The sequence below is a fragment of the Polistes dominula genome, unplaced genomic scaffold (assembly GCF_049000335.1).
Source record: "Polistes dominula isolate Pdom_NZ unplaced genomic scaffold, Pdom_raw_medaka contig_24, whole genome shotgun sequence".
NCBI lineage: Eukaryota > Metazoa > Arthropoda > Insecta > Hymenoptera > Vespidae > Polistes > Polistes dominula.
The window spans coordinates 4605030-4619239 of record NW_028301150.1 but is presented as its reverse complement, the minus strand read 5'-3'; the positions used below and the strand labels follow the sequence as shown (position 1 = coordinate 4619239).

The following is a 14210-nucleotide window of genomic DNA, read 5'->3' as shown; positions in this document are numbered from 1 at the left end:
TAACTTTAAATATCAAATTTCCATATAAAATAAAATTGTATTTGAAGTATATTATTATTAAATAAAAACGTAATTTGTGTATTATTTTTACTTTAATAAATATTAAACTGATTATGATATTAAAAAACATTTAAATAACAATAAAAAGAAAGAATAACCAATCATTAAATATGGTACATTATTTTGTTATTTAATTAACTTGTTATAATTAAAACCTTCAAGTTATATAAACTCGTTTTAAATATGTAATAATGTGTATAAAAAATTTAATATTTATATTATAAATTTTCTATATATATATCCTACTTTTTAAACAAAAATCTAATAAGCCTAATAATGTATAATAACGAAATTGAAACTCACTGTAAAAACATATATATACAATAAAGAAGAGTACATATATGTATTTATGAAAATGGTTGAAAAATTCAATGAAAGTAAATTAGTGTAAACCACTAATAACCAATAATAGGATCAAAAGATTTCTACAATAAGATAAAGATAATTTTACGGTTTAAAGATAATCAAAATGAATAGAATAAAGTAAACGTGTAAAATTCGATGACAAATAGCGAAATTGGTCTAAACTAGCGTAGCAAAGAAAGATATTAGGTTAGAGATAAATTTTACGGAAATTTCGTAAACAGGATCGGATTTCTAGAATCTATTCGATTGGGACATAAGCAGGTAGATAGGCAGTTTAAAGGTGGTCTAGACAAATTATATATATATATATATATATATAAGGAAAAAATAAGCTTGTATATATTCGGACAGAAAGTCTACCGATAAATACCCACACCTCTATTCGCTCTATTTGAGATCCAGAACGATAATAGAAAAGAAATAGAGAATGAAAGAGACGAACGAAAAGGGAAGAAAAGAAAATGAGAGAAAGAGAGAAAGAGAAAGAGAGAGAGAGAGAGAGAGACAACTATTTCTTTTCATGCTGTTTTTGAATGCCTATTATTATTTCTTTTTGTGAATCACCGAAGGAATTTCAAATTTTAACATTCGACTTCATTCATAAAAGTAATAAAAGAGTTTACGTATAAATAATAAAAGAAAAACGAAATATATATATATATATATAAAGTTTATATATATTAAGGATATATTTAAAGTTCATAGATATTTGTCTCATTTAATAAAGATTGATTACTATTTCCCTAGATAAAATTATATAATAAATTTGTTTCTAAACGAGTCATAAACACAAACATTTTTAAATAATTTTTAAAATAAGTAACAATCTTTGGATTGTTAAATAATAAGCCTTAAGTATTAACAGAAAAAAAAAATAGTAATTGATTTGAAATAAATGACTTGAGAACTTTTGGTCTACCTTGTAGATAGTAGTCGATAATAATGAGTTTAGAAGCTACACAAGAGGTCACGTAAAGGTTAGAGTGCAACTTTCTTATCCACTTTTCTCACCCACCCTTTAACCCATTCTAGAATTAAAAAAAGAAAGGGTGGTGAAGGGAAAGAGAATTTTGTTAGAGATAAAATGAGATTTATATGTGCAAAGGATTTAAATTCTCTATAATTATATTATTCGGTATGTCATACTAAATATTGTATAGTATAATTATACTACGTGTATAATACGTTGTATATAGTTATTATTATTATATTTATTATATTATTAATAATTACATACAATAATTAATAATATATTATATTATTATATTATATAGTATATTATAATATATATTGTGTACAGTATATTATAATATATTTTATAACACACAATATAGTATTGTTTAATTTGTAATTAATTAATTAATAAATTATTATATTATAGTTCTGAATGATATCAGTGTGACTTAAAAATCATGAAAAATGTAAGGATTATTAGAATAAAAAAAAAATAGGAACTATTTGGTTTTTATTCTGGTATGCATGGTATACAATGGTATCTTCCCATTGGTATATATGGACCATGGTATAGTTATATACATATGTATAATAAATATATAACAAAGTTTGCATGCATCGTGAAGTGATTCGCTTCCACGACTCGCTAAATTTTCTTTTCTCTATCTTTTTTTCTCTTTTTCTCTTTTCTTTCTCTCTTTCTCTCTCTCTCTCTCTCTCTCTCTCTCTCTCTCTCTCTTTTCTGTTTCTTTTCTTTCTCTTTATAATCATGGGTTAATTAAGGAAGATCTTACGTACTTAGAATCCATGTGCCATTTGGTAAATAGGACGGGAAAGCGTTAACGTTACTATCAAAATGAAAAAAGACGATCTTATCGATCGTTAAATTTTTCTCTTGCAAATTAACATGAAAATTGTAACACGTTTACATTGATTTATAATAATAAAAAAAAAAAAAAAAAAAAAAAAAAAAACTGTATAAAGAATTATGATCAGATAAATGAGTATATTATATACTTATTGATGATCCAATTATAATACAATAATTTGTTAGAGATAAATCTAGGAACAATATTGAGAATTGTAAAAACTTCAACTGATATGAAAAAATAATTGCAAATAAATAAATAAATAAATAAATAAAAATAAAATAATAATGAAAAAATTAATAGTAATAATGAAAAAAAAAAAACACGTTTAGAATAGATATCAAGGATTGGAATATTATATATAAAAATTTATCAGTGAAAATTTATTTATTTTTTAAATATAAAATATATATATATATATATATATATATATATATATATATATATATATATATATTATATAAATATGTTATATAAATTTAATATATTTAATATTAATATTGTTAATATACATATTAACAATGGAAAAAATTTCAAAAGAAAAAAAAATAATGATGCAATATGTTTATAGTATTTCTACGACCGACTGGATTTTCTTATTTTTAATTTTCCTTATAAGACAATACGTAAGCATAATATGCTTATATACTCAACAATTAATTTTTAAATGATTCAAGGATACTTTGATGAAAAAACCGAGAAAATATTTCCGATCTAATCGACAACGATAAGCGCGGTTTTATAATGCTTGATAAATTAATACACACACACACACACAGACACACACAAAATAGATTTTAATATAATTGTTTTATGGTTTAGTTAATTATTTAACGAATTTACCAATTTCACATTTTAATTGTAACATATATTATAAATAATTTAATTTTAATAATTTTTTGTTTCTATTCGTACGTAGTGGGGTGTTCATTTATCGGGAAACGTTTGTGTCACTGTACTCCTGTCGATAGTCTTTTGTGTTATCTCGATACTCAAAGTTTCGATATTATTGATGTATTGATAATCTTGATGTCAAAATTTAATTAACATTTCGTCTTTAGGAGATTGATTAAAATTCACAGAATAATTTATTCTAATTGCAAGAATAGATTGACCAATCGATAAACCAATTATAATCGAAATCAAACTCGAAATTTCGTATTTTTTTTTTTTTTTCCAAAAATCTTTTGCTTTCCTAGTAAACTTTCTCTATTTTACAATAAGATAGTAGGAAAAATGTTCTCACCGGTTCGAAAGTTGCACGAAAATAAATTTTGTCCGAATATCTGTACGGTTTGGTGATTCGCAAAAGAGTCCGCAGAACGATTGCTATTTCCGTTGAGGAAAGAGGGAAGAAAAAAAGCTCACGATCCTTTTGCTTCTAAAGATAAATGCTCTGGGAGAGAAAGAGAAAGAGAAAGAGAAAGAAAGCACGAACGAACGAATGAAAGAAAGAAAGAAAGAAGAAAGAAAGAAAGAAAGAAAGAAAGAAAGAAGAAAGAAAGAAAGAAAGAAATAAAGAGATAGAAAGGAAAGTTTTAAACTCCCTTGAAAAAAATTAGATTAGGCCATGTATCGCGATCGATTCCGAGTTGCACCGAACGATAACGAACACACAGTACTATAAGGAAGAATGAAAGAATGAAAGAATGAAAGAAAGAGAGAGAAAGATAGAAAGAAAGTTTCCCTAACCTAATTTCTCAATCGTCGAACGTAAATCTTTACAAAAAAGAAAACCTTCCCTGTCGTAAATTTTATTCCCTTTTTTTTTTTTTCCACAAAAAATCTCTCACGAATTTCATTTTTCTTATGTGAATTTAAAGAGAAAATAAATAGAAAAAAAGATAATAACGGAGATTATAATCGATTAAATTGAAGAATATTGAGGAACACGTTATTTTAATATCCTTTAGAATAATTTATCTAATAACGAGTTATATAATAGTATATACATGTGTATATACAAAACCTTGAATGTAATACATCCTATATACGTTTATTACATATGCTAGGTGTTTAGTTTATTCAGTAAGACTATATTACGTACTTTCTTACGTAAATAAATATATATATATATATATATATATATATATATATATATATATATATATATATATATGACAAAGTAATAATAAACAAATATGAAAAAGAAAAAATAATAATCGACAGAGATTTGTAAAACGTTACAAACCAAACGAATGTTCAATGAAAGAACACACAAGAAAATATCTACTACCTAATAAATGAAATTCGAAGTTTACGAAAGTTTGGACCTCTCTGAAATGATTCAGAACATATTACACATATGTGTGTTATCTCACATTTTCTATTAATTTTTTATTGAAGTGATACGAATGAGAACGTTGAAAGGAAAAGTAAGTCAACTTGCTAGTTGAATTTCGTCGTGTGTAAAAGAAGTTCACATCTTCTTTGGCAGCAAGCAAACCAATATTACGATTCGAAAGAATCCAGACGCCTTTTCGTATCTTTACAAGAAAGACTGAGAGAAAAAAAAAAAAAAAAAAAAAAAAAGAAAGAAAAAACAAGAGGGAAAGAAAAAGAGAAAGGGGGGAAAAGAAGAAGACGGATAGAAAGAGAGAATGAGAAAGAAAAAGAGAGAAACAGAGACGGAGGGAGTCGGGGACGCAGGCAGACAGAGACAGAGACAGTGAAATAGAAAGAGGAAAAAAATGAGAAATAGAGAAATAGAGAGGATAGAGACATCCCGGAATTCAAGTGGCTTCACACTCGGAAAGAAGGAGATCCTCTGGGATGCACACGCGCGAGAAGAAGCTTCCGCGAGACGACGAGCCGCGCGTCTTTTTTTCTTGCACCTCTTTTTCTGTCTACGTTTCTCGTCGTCGTCGTCGTCGTCGTCTTCGTCTTCGTCGTCTTCTTCTTCTCCTTCATAGCGCGCCGTCCGTTTTTGGTCGAGCCGAATGGGCACAACGACGACGACAACGACAACGACTATGAAGAAGACGAAGACGAAGCGTCCACCGTCTCGTCAAACATTTTCTCTCTTTCTCTTTCTTTCATATACATATATACAAAGAAAGAGAGAGAGAGAGAGAGAGAGGGAGAAACAATAGTTTCAAACATATATTTTTTTTCATTCGAATGACTAAAATCGAACTACGGTAACTTGGGATCAATGGGAGCTACACCTACTACTTTTTTTATATGTAGTGGATGAAGGATAGTATTGGTAATAAGCAATGAGCAAATAAGTTTCATTCGGAAGGTATTATATACGAAGAATTCAATATAATTGATAACTTTTGTAAAGAAAGAGAGAAATAATTTAAACGTATCATTGATCTAAATTGTGGCTCTTCTTTGATTAAAGAATATAATTAATACCAATTTGAAACTAAAAAGTCAAAGTTAATCTTGCAATATGTAACATACCTACAATCATGCATGCATAAAAACCATGATGATGTATGTGTAAATAGTGAGGTTAGATTAACTAATTTTTTGTATCCTTTCATAAAAAAAAAGAAAACATAAAATTCTAAATGTATAAAAGAGATATGTACATACTTTATGTACATAAAATATGTAAAAAGTTAGGTTAAATTAATAAATTTTCTTTTTCTTTTAGTCGGAGAAAAAAAATGGTTTCAGAATCTAACAAAATGATGAATATACATATATTGCATATATTATATACATAATATATGTATATATATGTATTATAATGTAATGTAATATGTATATATATTATATTATATATATATAAAACATAAAATAAAACACATAAATATAATAAAATATAAGTAATATGAGTGAGTGAGGGAGATAATACACATATACATACATACTCTTTCGTACGTTTCCGTCGTCGCGCTCGCGCGTTACGTCGAGTACGGATATTTCGAAGGGTGCGCTAACCTGAAAGTCTGGCGAGGAATCGAAGCATGCCAACGGCGGAAGACAGGCAATGGGCCGCGGTTCCAGCAACCAGAACTCTACCGGCGATCGGCATTCGTGTCTCCTTCCTTCCTTCCTTTCCTTTCTTTCTTTTTTCTTCTTTCGTTCTTCTTCCTTCAGTTTTCCTTTTCCTTTTCCTCTTCGTCTTCTTCTTCGTGTGTTGTATTTGCCGCCTCACGCAAGCGCGCGTGCACACACTCGTATAATAAGATAGAAGAAAAGAGATAGAATATATTCGTCAACGTTGAAAACGAAGAGGGAGATATCTACCATACGTATACTTGAATGTAAACGTAAACGTAAACGTAAACGTAAACGTAAACGTAAACGTAAACGTAAACGTAAATGTAAACCTAAACGTAAACGTAAACGTGAGTGAATCAGTAAGAGACAGACGGATTAAGCCGGCTCTAACCTAACCTTTATCCTCTCTCTCTCTCTCTCTCTCTATTTCTATTTCTTTCTCTTTTCCACTTGGAGCCGCAAAGCCGAGAAAAAAGGGACGAGGAGACACACACGAGCGTATACACACCGGAAGAAAGAAGCAGGATTCTTCCGTATCAAATATACATATACATATACATATATATATATATATATATATATGGATTAAGAGAGAAAGAAGAAACTATCGTCGTATTTCGTTATTGGTGATGTGTGATGTTGTTGTGTTGTTACTGTTACTGCTGCTGCTGCTGCTGCTGCTAGTCGTAGTTGCACTCACGCACGATATCTTTTTATCTCCCACTCTTATTTCTTTTTTTTTTCAATTTCTTTTTATTGTCAATAATAGGAATTTTACATTTACGATGACTTTTCTCTCATGTCACACTCCGTGCTGGTATATTAATGTTGGCACTTATTATTCTTATCCTTCTTCGACTTCTCCCTTGTTTCCTCTCTTTGACTATTATGATATTGGGTTTGAGAGAAGCAGAAGAGACACTCCCAGCACTATCGGAGGGCACGGACCAACGAGGGCTCTCGTTCGCGCGTTGTACGTGAGTGCGCGCGTGCCGTCTCTCTTTCTCTCCCCCCACCACTATCTTTCTCCTTCTCTTTCTCCTTCTGTCTCTCCCCCTCTCTTACACTCTCTATCTCTCTCTTTCTAGCAAATGCGTGGAGCTGCTGTTACTGTACTGTTACTACTGTTAGTGGTGGTGGTGTTACTGTTGATATCAGTGTGTTGTTACTGTACTGTTACTACTATTACTACTTCTACTCCTCCCTGCTGTATTGCTGTTGTTTAACACACGCGTGATCGATGATGAGACGAAAAAATGATCGATCTTAAATCGGTGTTAGTTTCTCCCTATCTCTATCTCTCTCTTTCGTTTTTCTTTTTTTTCTTTTTAAGAGATAGATAGATAGATAAGAAAAACAAAGAAACAGAAAGATCACGATCAAAGTTTTAATCTCTTACTTTCGTGAAGTGAAATAGCAAGTAGAATTATAAGTACAGCGTTGAATGAAATGAGAGAGAAGAAGAAGAAGAAGAGTCTCTCGTCGTTTGATGAAGAACGCGTATTTCACCATGGGAAATGAAGAGAGAAAGAAACGACACTCGAACGTCACTACGGGCGCTCCTTCTTCCTTCTCTAGGAATCGTCTTATTTCTTTCAATGCTTTTCTAATTGTTACAATTTTTATTTCCCCTTTTTTGTTTTTTTTTTGTCAAATGAAGGGTCAAATAAAAAGAAATGTACTTTTTTTTTTTTTAAGAGACGACAATGCACATGAAGAAAGCAGGTATTAACTTTCCCGACATAACACTAGAAAATACAGCACGCGCACTCTTTTATCTTTTCTTTTTTTTCTCTTCAAAGAAGAGAGACAAGTTTATATATATATATGATACGTATGCGTCTCTTCTTTCTGTCGTTCTCGTTCGTTAACTTTGTTCGTTTCTAACTCGTTCCTCTGGTTCTCCTTTCTCCGTATCACAGGAGAAAAGGTTACATATACGTACAGAGGATATAGAGATAGATGGGCTACTATATAATCTTACAACAGTAGTAAGGAGGAAAAAAAGAAAGAAACAAATGAAAAGAATCTTTAAATTCGATTAATTTTTCGTTGGTCACGCTGTTAAATCTCAATAACAGAAACGTGGATGTAGTAAAAAATTATCTTTAATGTTGAAGATATTATTCGTAACTGACAAATACATTGCCGTCGTCATCATCATCGTGACATCTGGGGGAGGGGGTTTCTTCTCTATATTCTTCTTGATTACGTATTTTGTTCTTTTTTTCTCTATTTCTCTCTCTCGCTCGCTCTCTCTCTCTCTCTCTCTCTCTCTCTCTCTCTATCTATCTCTCTAAATATATATATATATATACATATATATATATATATATATACTTATCTTTGTCGAATAAGTTCTGTTTCTTGTATTATGATCGCGACGGGCCCTTCGCGGGCCCTTCTTTTATGGGACGGAACTTTAAACGTGACTACGACAGCTCTACCACCCGACGTAAACTAAACGACCCAGTCGACGATCGGTCGAACGACTACGCTGTCGAACGACTTACTGCGAGTTACGGCGTAACACAGCGCCACCTGCGGCGTTGCCACATATCATTCTCTTCTCTTCTCTTATTCGCGATCACCGCCGCCGCCACTGCCGCCGATGCCGCCGTCGTATTACCGTGAGAGAGATGGCCAATGGAGGGGCGTAAGGAAAGGGTGGGGAGGGGCAGAAGGGAGGGTTCGCGAATCGCGCTACTCGTCACACCACACACTGTCCGCTCACACACGAGCGTTGACGGTGGTCGACGGTCATCGACGTATTCTTCTCTTTCTATCCACTATAAGTCTCCTACAAGTTCCTACGATCGATTCTTTTCCCTTCGATATCGAATAACCTTACACACTTATTTTCTCTCTCTTTCTGACTCTTTCTCTTCTTACCTTCTTATTTTTCTTTTTTTACCGATCACTTTTGCTTCCCTTAAAAACCATACAAAGTTCTTTCACGAGGGTTACTAGAAAATAAGAAAGAGAGACGAATAGAGAAAGAGAAAGAAAACAGTTTTACATTGCCAATTTAAAAAAATCATTTATATAATAAAATATTAATACTTATTTATCTGATACGAAATATATTGTGATGTTTTATTCTTTATTTTTTTTAAATTCTGTCACACAACCATTTATCCTTTCTATCTTTCCAAAGTACTGCATTCGATGTTTGTCTTGTCGATTGAAATGGTCTCTATAAAGGTGCATACACATTCAGATATACGAAAAAAAATACATAGATTAATTCGTCTTATATTATTTTACCCCACCATTTTTCTCGAAACAACACATGAATGTTCAGAAAATTAATAAAAACAATATTATATAATGTTTCTTACTTTTTTAAATTTTTATTCAATAGAATTGAATATTACGAAAAAAATTAATATAAAATACTTTTATTAAGTAAATAATTTGAAAATTTCGAATTGGATAATAACGGTCAGGGGTACCAATGTAAATGTGTCCGCATCTGGTAAGGACTGCCCCCTCCCTTTATCATGAAACTCATTCACTCTTTCGCTCCTTCTCTCCTCGTCTCCCTCCTACTCACTCCCCATCAAGGTGAGTCTTGCTCTCGTCCAATCATTCTTTCCCTCTCTTTCTCGCTTTCTCACTCTTTCTGCCTCTTTTTTTATTTCTGTCTTTCTCGCGCTTTTTCCCGTTCCATCGAATGAATGGTCCGATTTAGAGAGGGCAACTTCGCGCACCGGAAGTACCCGAGAACTCACGGAAATTCACGAGAGTTCAGAATTGCCACGTTAAACGAATCTAATGTATTCTTTTTCCTCTTCCTCTCTATTTTCTTTTCCTTTTTGTTCTATAAAATGTCTCGTTCTTGTATCTAATTTCTATCATCTTTGTCATATTCAAATTAATTAGATTTCTTTTTATTTTATCTTTCTTTCTCTTTTCCTTCGCTCTCTCCCTCTCTCTTTAATGTTAGAGATTTTTACTTTCTTTAGAAATAAAAAATGGTGGATGAGATCGAGCCGTGAAAAAGCACACACTGTTGTGTGTGAGAGTTCTGCTAAAGAACTAAGAGCGTTACGGAAAAGCGAGTCGCATCGTTTTGACCCCGTAACGAATGCGAGTCTAGAATATGTTCGCGTGTCTCTCTCTCTCTCTCTCTCTCTCTCTCTCTCTCTCTTTCTCTTTCTCTTTCCATATATATTCATATATATGTATATTATTTATATATATGTATGTATAATAAATATATATATATGTATGTAAGTATGTAGGAACGGTGCCATTTTTTCCGCGACTTTTCGTGCGTGAAATTGTATACTTTATCTCACACACGCTCTCCGCTATTTTTTCATTTCTCAAGGAACGATCTTGTTCACATATTTTTTTTTCATTCTATCTTTCCTCTCCTCTCTTCTTTTCTATTTTTTTTTTCTTATTATTTTATTTCGTATGTATATCTGTTCCTATGGTTTTTTTTTCGTTCAACTACCTCACATCGCAGTGTGTGCATGGACTCGCTGTAACGGTAGTTGAATAGTTTAATGAGACTCTCGTGTATATATAAAATAAGCTATATATATATATATTTTAATACATTGATTTGCATGGGACTTAATAGGTTTCTAGTGGAATTTTCTCTTTTTTTTTTCTTCCTTTTTTTTTTTAGCCTTGCAACATTGCAATTTATCTACATATTGTTACATCACGTGTAGCAAACGACAACAAAACTTTATTTCTACTAATTGTATGAACAACTGTGAAAATCGGTATCCATATATTAATTGCGATTACTACAAATTTTTTCCCATATACGTATGCGTGTTAAATGTATTTAAATTGGTTTCTTCTTAAACGTACCTCTTTCTATTTGTTGTTTTAACGTCACCATATTGAAATATGGCTGCTAATCAAATTGAACGATTCAGTTATGATCGTAAAAGAAAGGTCATTATTTACGAACTAGTAGTAGTGGAAACGGATACAAAATTTCTCAATGTTTTCTTTTTTTTTCTTTCTTAATATTTTACCCTTAAACCGTCCCCCCAAAAAATGAAACAACCAAATAAAAGAAAAAAAAGGAATTAGAGCAGTATTTTAAGAATCAGTGACTTAAAAATCGGTGTGCAGCAGAGCGTCTGTTGTCCGTTGCGTTGGAAACAAATTATGCAAGAGAAATATACAAAGTACGAACAAATACACGCACATCACACACCGGTTTTTCGGTAAAGTAAAATGATCGGTTAAAAAAGAAAGAAAAAAAGAAGATAAAAAGGCAGAAATCGTTATAAACAAAACCAGTTCACTCACATCAAAATGATTCGAATATTTAATGGGGTTTTTTTTTTTTTTTTTCAAAGTTTTGGTGTAACTTTGAGGAAAGTTTTGTGGAGAGGGAGGAAGAAATGAGGAGGGTTGGCGTAAGCAGAACAAATTAACAAAAGTTATTGAAAACATGATCGTTTCATCTCTTCTTAAATAAATCAATTAAATGATATCTTGTTATTAGTTTTTCTGATATTTTTTTTTTCATTTCGCATTTGTGTCGTATTTGTGATAATAAAGTTTATCCACACCGAAACAACGAAATATTATTATATTTATAATTTATAAAAAAGAAATAACATTTGAAATAGTGCTTGTGAATGGATAAAAGTTTAACATTTATTAGTTTTACATTCGTAAAATAAACAGAGAGAGAAATGTACGAAGTAAATGTTAGTATACATAATAATGGCCATGTAAAAATTAGTGCGATTTTATATTTTATTTTAATTAAAAAAGAAAAATAACAGAAGGAAGAGTTTAATTTTTGTGAGATCGATTCGAATAGATTAGATTACATTTTTTCGTATCTAGGCGTACACGCGCATGCGTATAAAGTATCGCCATCTTGCATCTTAAATGTTACTAGCAGTGCCATCTATAAGAATGTTATGATAAACATTTAATTCTGGATATGAACTAGAACGTAAGAGAATGTATCGACGGAAAAATATGGAGATTTTTATAAATATTTTTTTTTTAGATAAATATTATCATTTCATAGAAATATTTTTACAATAATTATCGAGATTAAAAATTCTAAATGGGCAATTTAATCGACGTAGAAATTTTTCTTTCTTTTTTTCATTTATAGGGGAAAGGAATAAAAAGATAAAAGAAAGAAAGAAAAACAAATGTAGTGGACGGTATGAATTTGTGGGTAACCATCGAAGCAGTACGTTTCACCTGTTGTACGGGGTTGTGTCAAAGCCGTATTTATATTTTTGAAGGCCCTATATATAACCCTTTTTTCTTAATCTATTGAAAGTAAAAAAATTGACATTTTCTTTGTAACTCATTGAAATAAAATAAAAACAATACAACATTATGTATACTGCATATACATACACATATTCGTAATTAACACTAGATATACCACCATTTTTAGTATACCTATTTCTACCACACTAGTCAAAATGACTGGTGTATAAAAAAATATGCTTTTTGAGGCTTGCAGTCTTTACTTACTCTGAAAAAATAACAAAAAATGTTTAACAATAATAATTTTAATAGACAAATGGATTTATAGACATTTTTAAATAACAAAACGCTTAATTATTTACAGAACTCAAATGTTACATGAAGTAGAAATTTTGAATTAAAATGGCCCGACTAGTCAAAATGACTGGTCTGGTATATCGAGTGTTAAAAGAAAGTATATGAATAAATGTACCTACAATTAAATAAAAAATTAAAAAAATATTAATAAATAAATAAATCTATTTTTCTGGATTTGATTTAAGCGAATATATTAACCTATATTTTTTTATATTATTATTCGTAAGGTTTTTATGTTGAAAATGAAACCCCATGCTTGCATCTAAGTACAGTCATGGTATTGAAACATCTGTAGTATAATTTCAATCTGTTTGTAATATCATTGATGGAAATCTCGGATCACTGATCGAATATTTTTTCAAGCATGAAAATTAATCAAGCTTATCCCATGAGTATAAATTTATAACGTAATCATGAAGAAGAACGATAAATTTTTAAGGTGATATTTTTGTTTGTTTTATCGATTCATCCCTGTTTCTGGTAAATATAGAATCAAATTGTTTGTTGATCTAAAAAAAAAAATCAATATATTTTATAAATAAATGCATATACTTTATTTTTTTTAATATTTTTTACTTATAGATGTATGTAATTAATTTATCTTCATATAAAAATATTTGATTTTGTTTAATAAATTGTAATATTTAATATCATTAATAGTAACTTTTAGTAACTTACAGTTTAGTAACTTTTGGCTAAAATTCAAAGTTATGGTTTGTCTGTATGTATGCATAAATAAAATATTGTGTATAAAATAAATTTTAAAATATTTAATATCATTTAATAACTTTTGATTAAAATTCAAAGTTATGGTTCACGTGTGTAAAAATGATAGTATGTACATATAAATAAAATATTGTATATATAAAATTATAAGTATATAATGTTATAAAATTGACGAGTAACACATTAAATAAAAAATAACGAAAGTATATATATGCATTTCTTAATATGTGTGTGAGTGTACTCGTGTGTGCAAATACATTTATATATTTCGACTATTGTATGATCTTTAACGATAACGTACCTACACTTATTTGTGTGTTACTTTTACGGTTATACAATATCGATTAGAAAATTAGAGTTTTCAACGAGTGATTTACAAGCTTTTCTGTAATGTTACACAAATGTGTTGTCATACTGAATAGGTTTGTATATTAGAAACAGAGTTAGGGGTGAAAGGGTGGTTTCAGGGGAGAAAGCTCAGTAATCAATAACATTCGAATCGATTGTTTCTTCAAATGTCACGAGTAATTTCTAATATTTAAAGATTATTAATTATTCAGACAGTCTGAATTTTTTTACAATAATTTATTTGATCTGATTGTTATTAACTACACACAGTGAATGCGTGCATAGAAAGAAGTAATCAATGTAGCTTGTTTATCTTTTCTATAGATCATACAAATATTTATTTCATCATTT

At 30.2% G+C, this 14210-nt stretch overlaps 1 protein-coding gene across 2 annotated transcripts in view; it reads right to left on the bottom strand.

Moving 5' to 3' along the window:
- LOC107065564 (uncharacterized) overlaps positions 1 to 9512 on the bottom strand; it is a 54241-nt gene extending 44729 nt beyond the window's left edge. Inside the window, exon 1 of one of the 2 annotated variants that reach the window (XM_089177719.1) lies at positions 6147 to 9512. In XM_089177719.1, coding sequence (XP_089033845.1) covers positions 6147 to 6240 — 94 coding nt within the window. In that variant the 5' untranslated portion in view covers positions 6241 to 9512. The remainder of the gene's footprint in view (positions 1 to 6146) is intronic. The other variant, XM_089177718.1, reaches the window with a different exon arrangement.
- Between the last annotated feature and the right edge of the window lie 4698 nt (positions 9513 to 14210).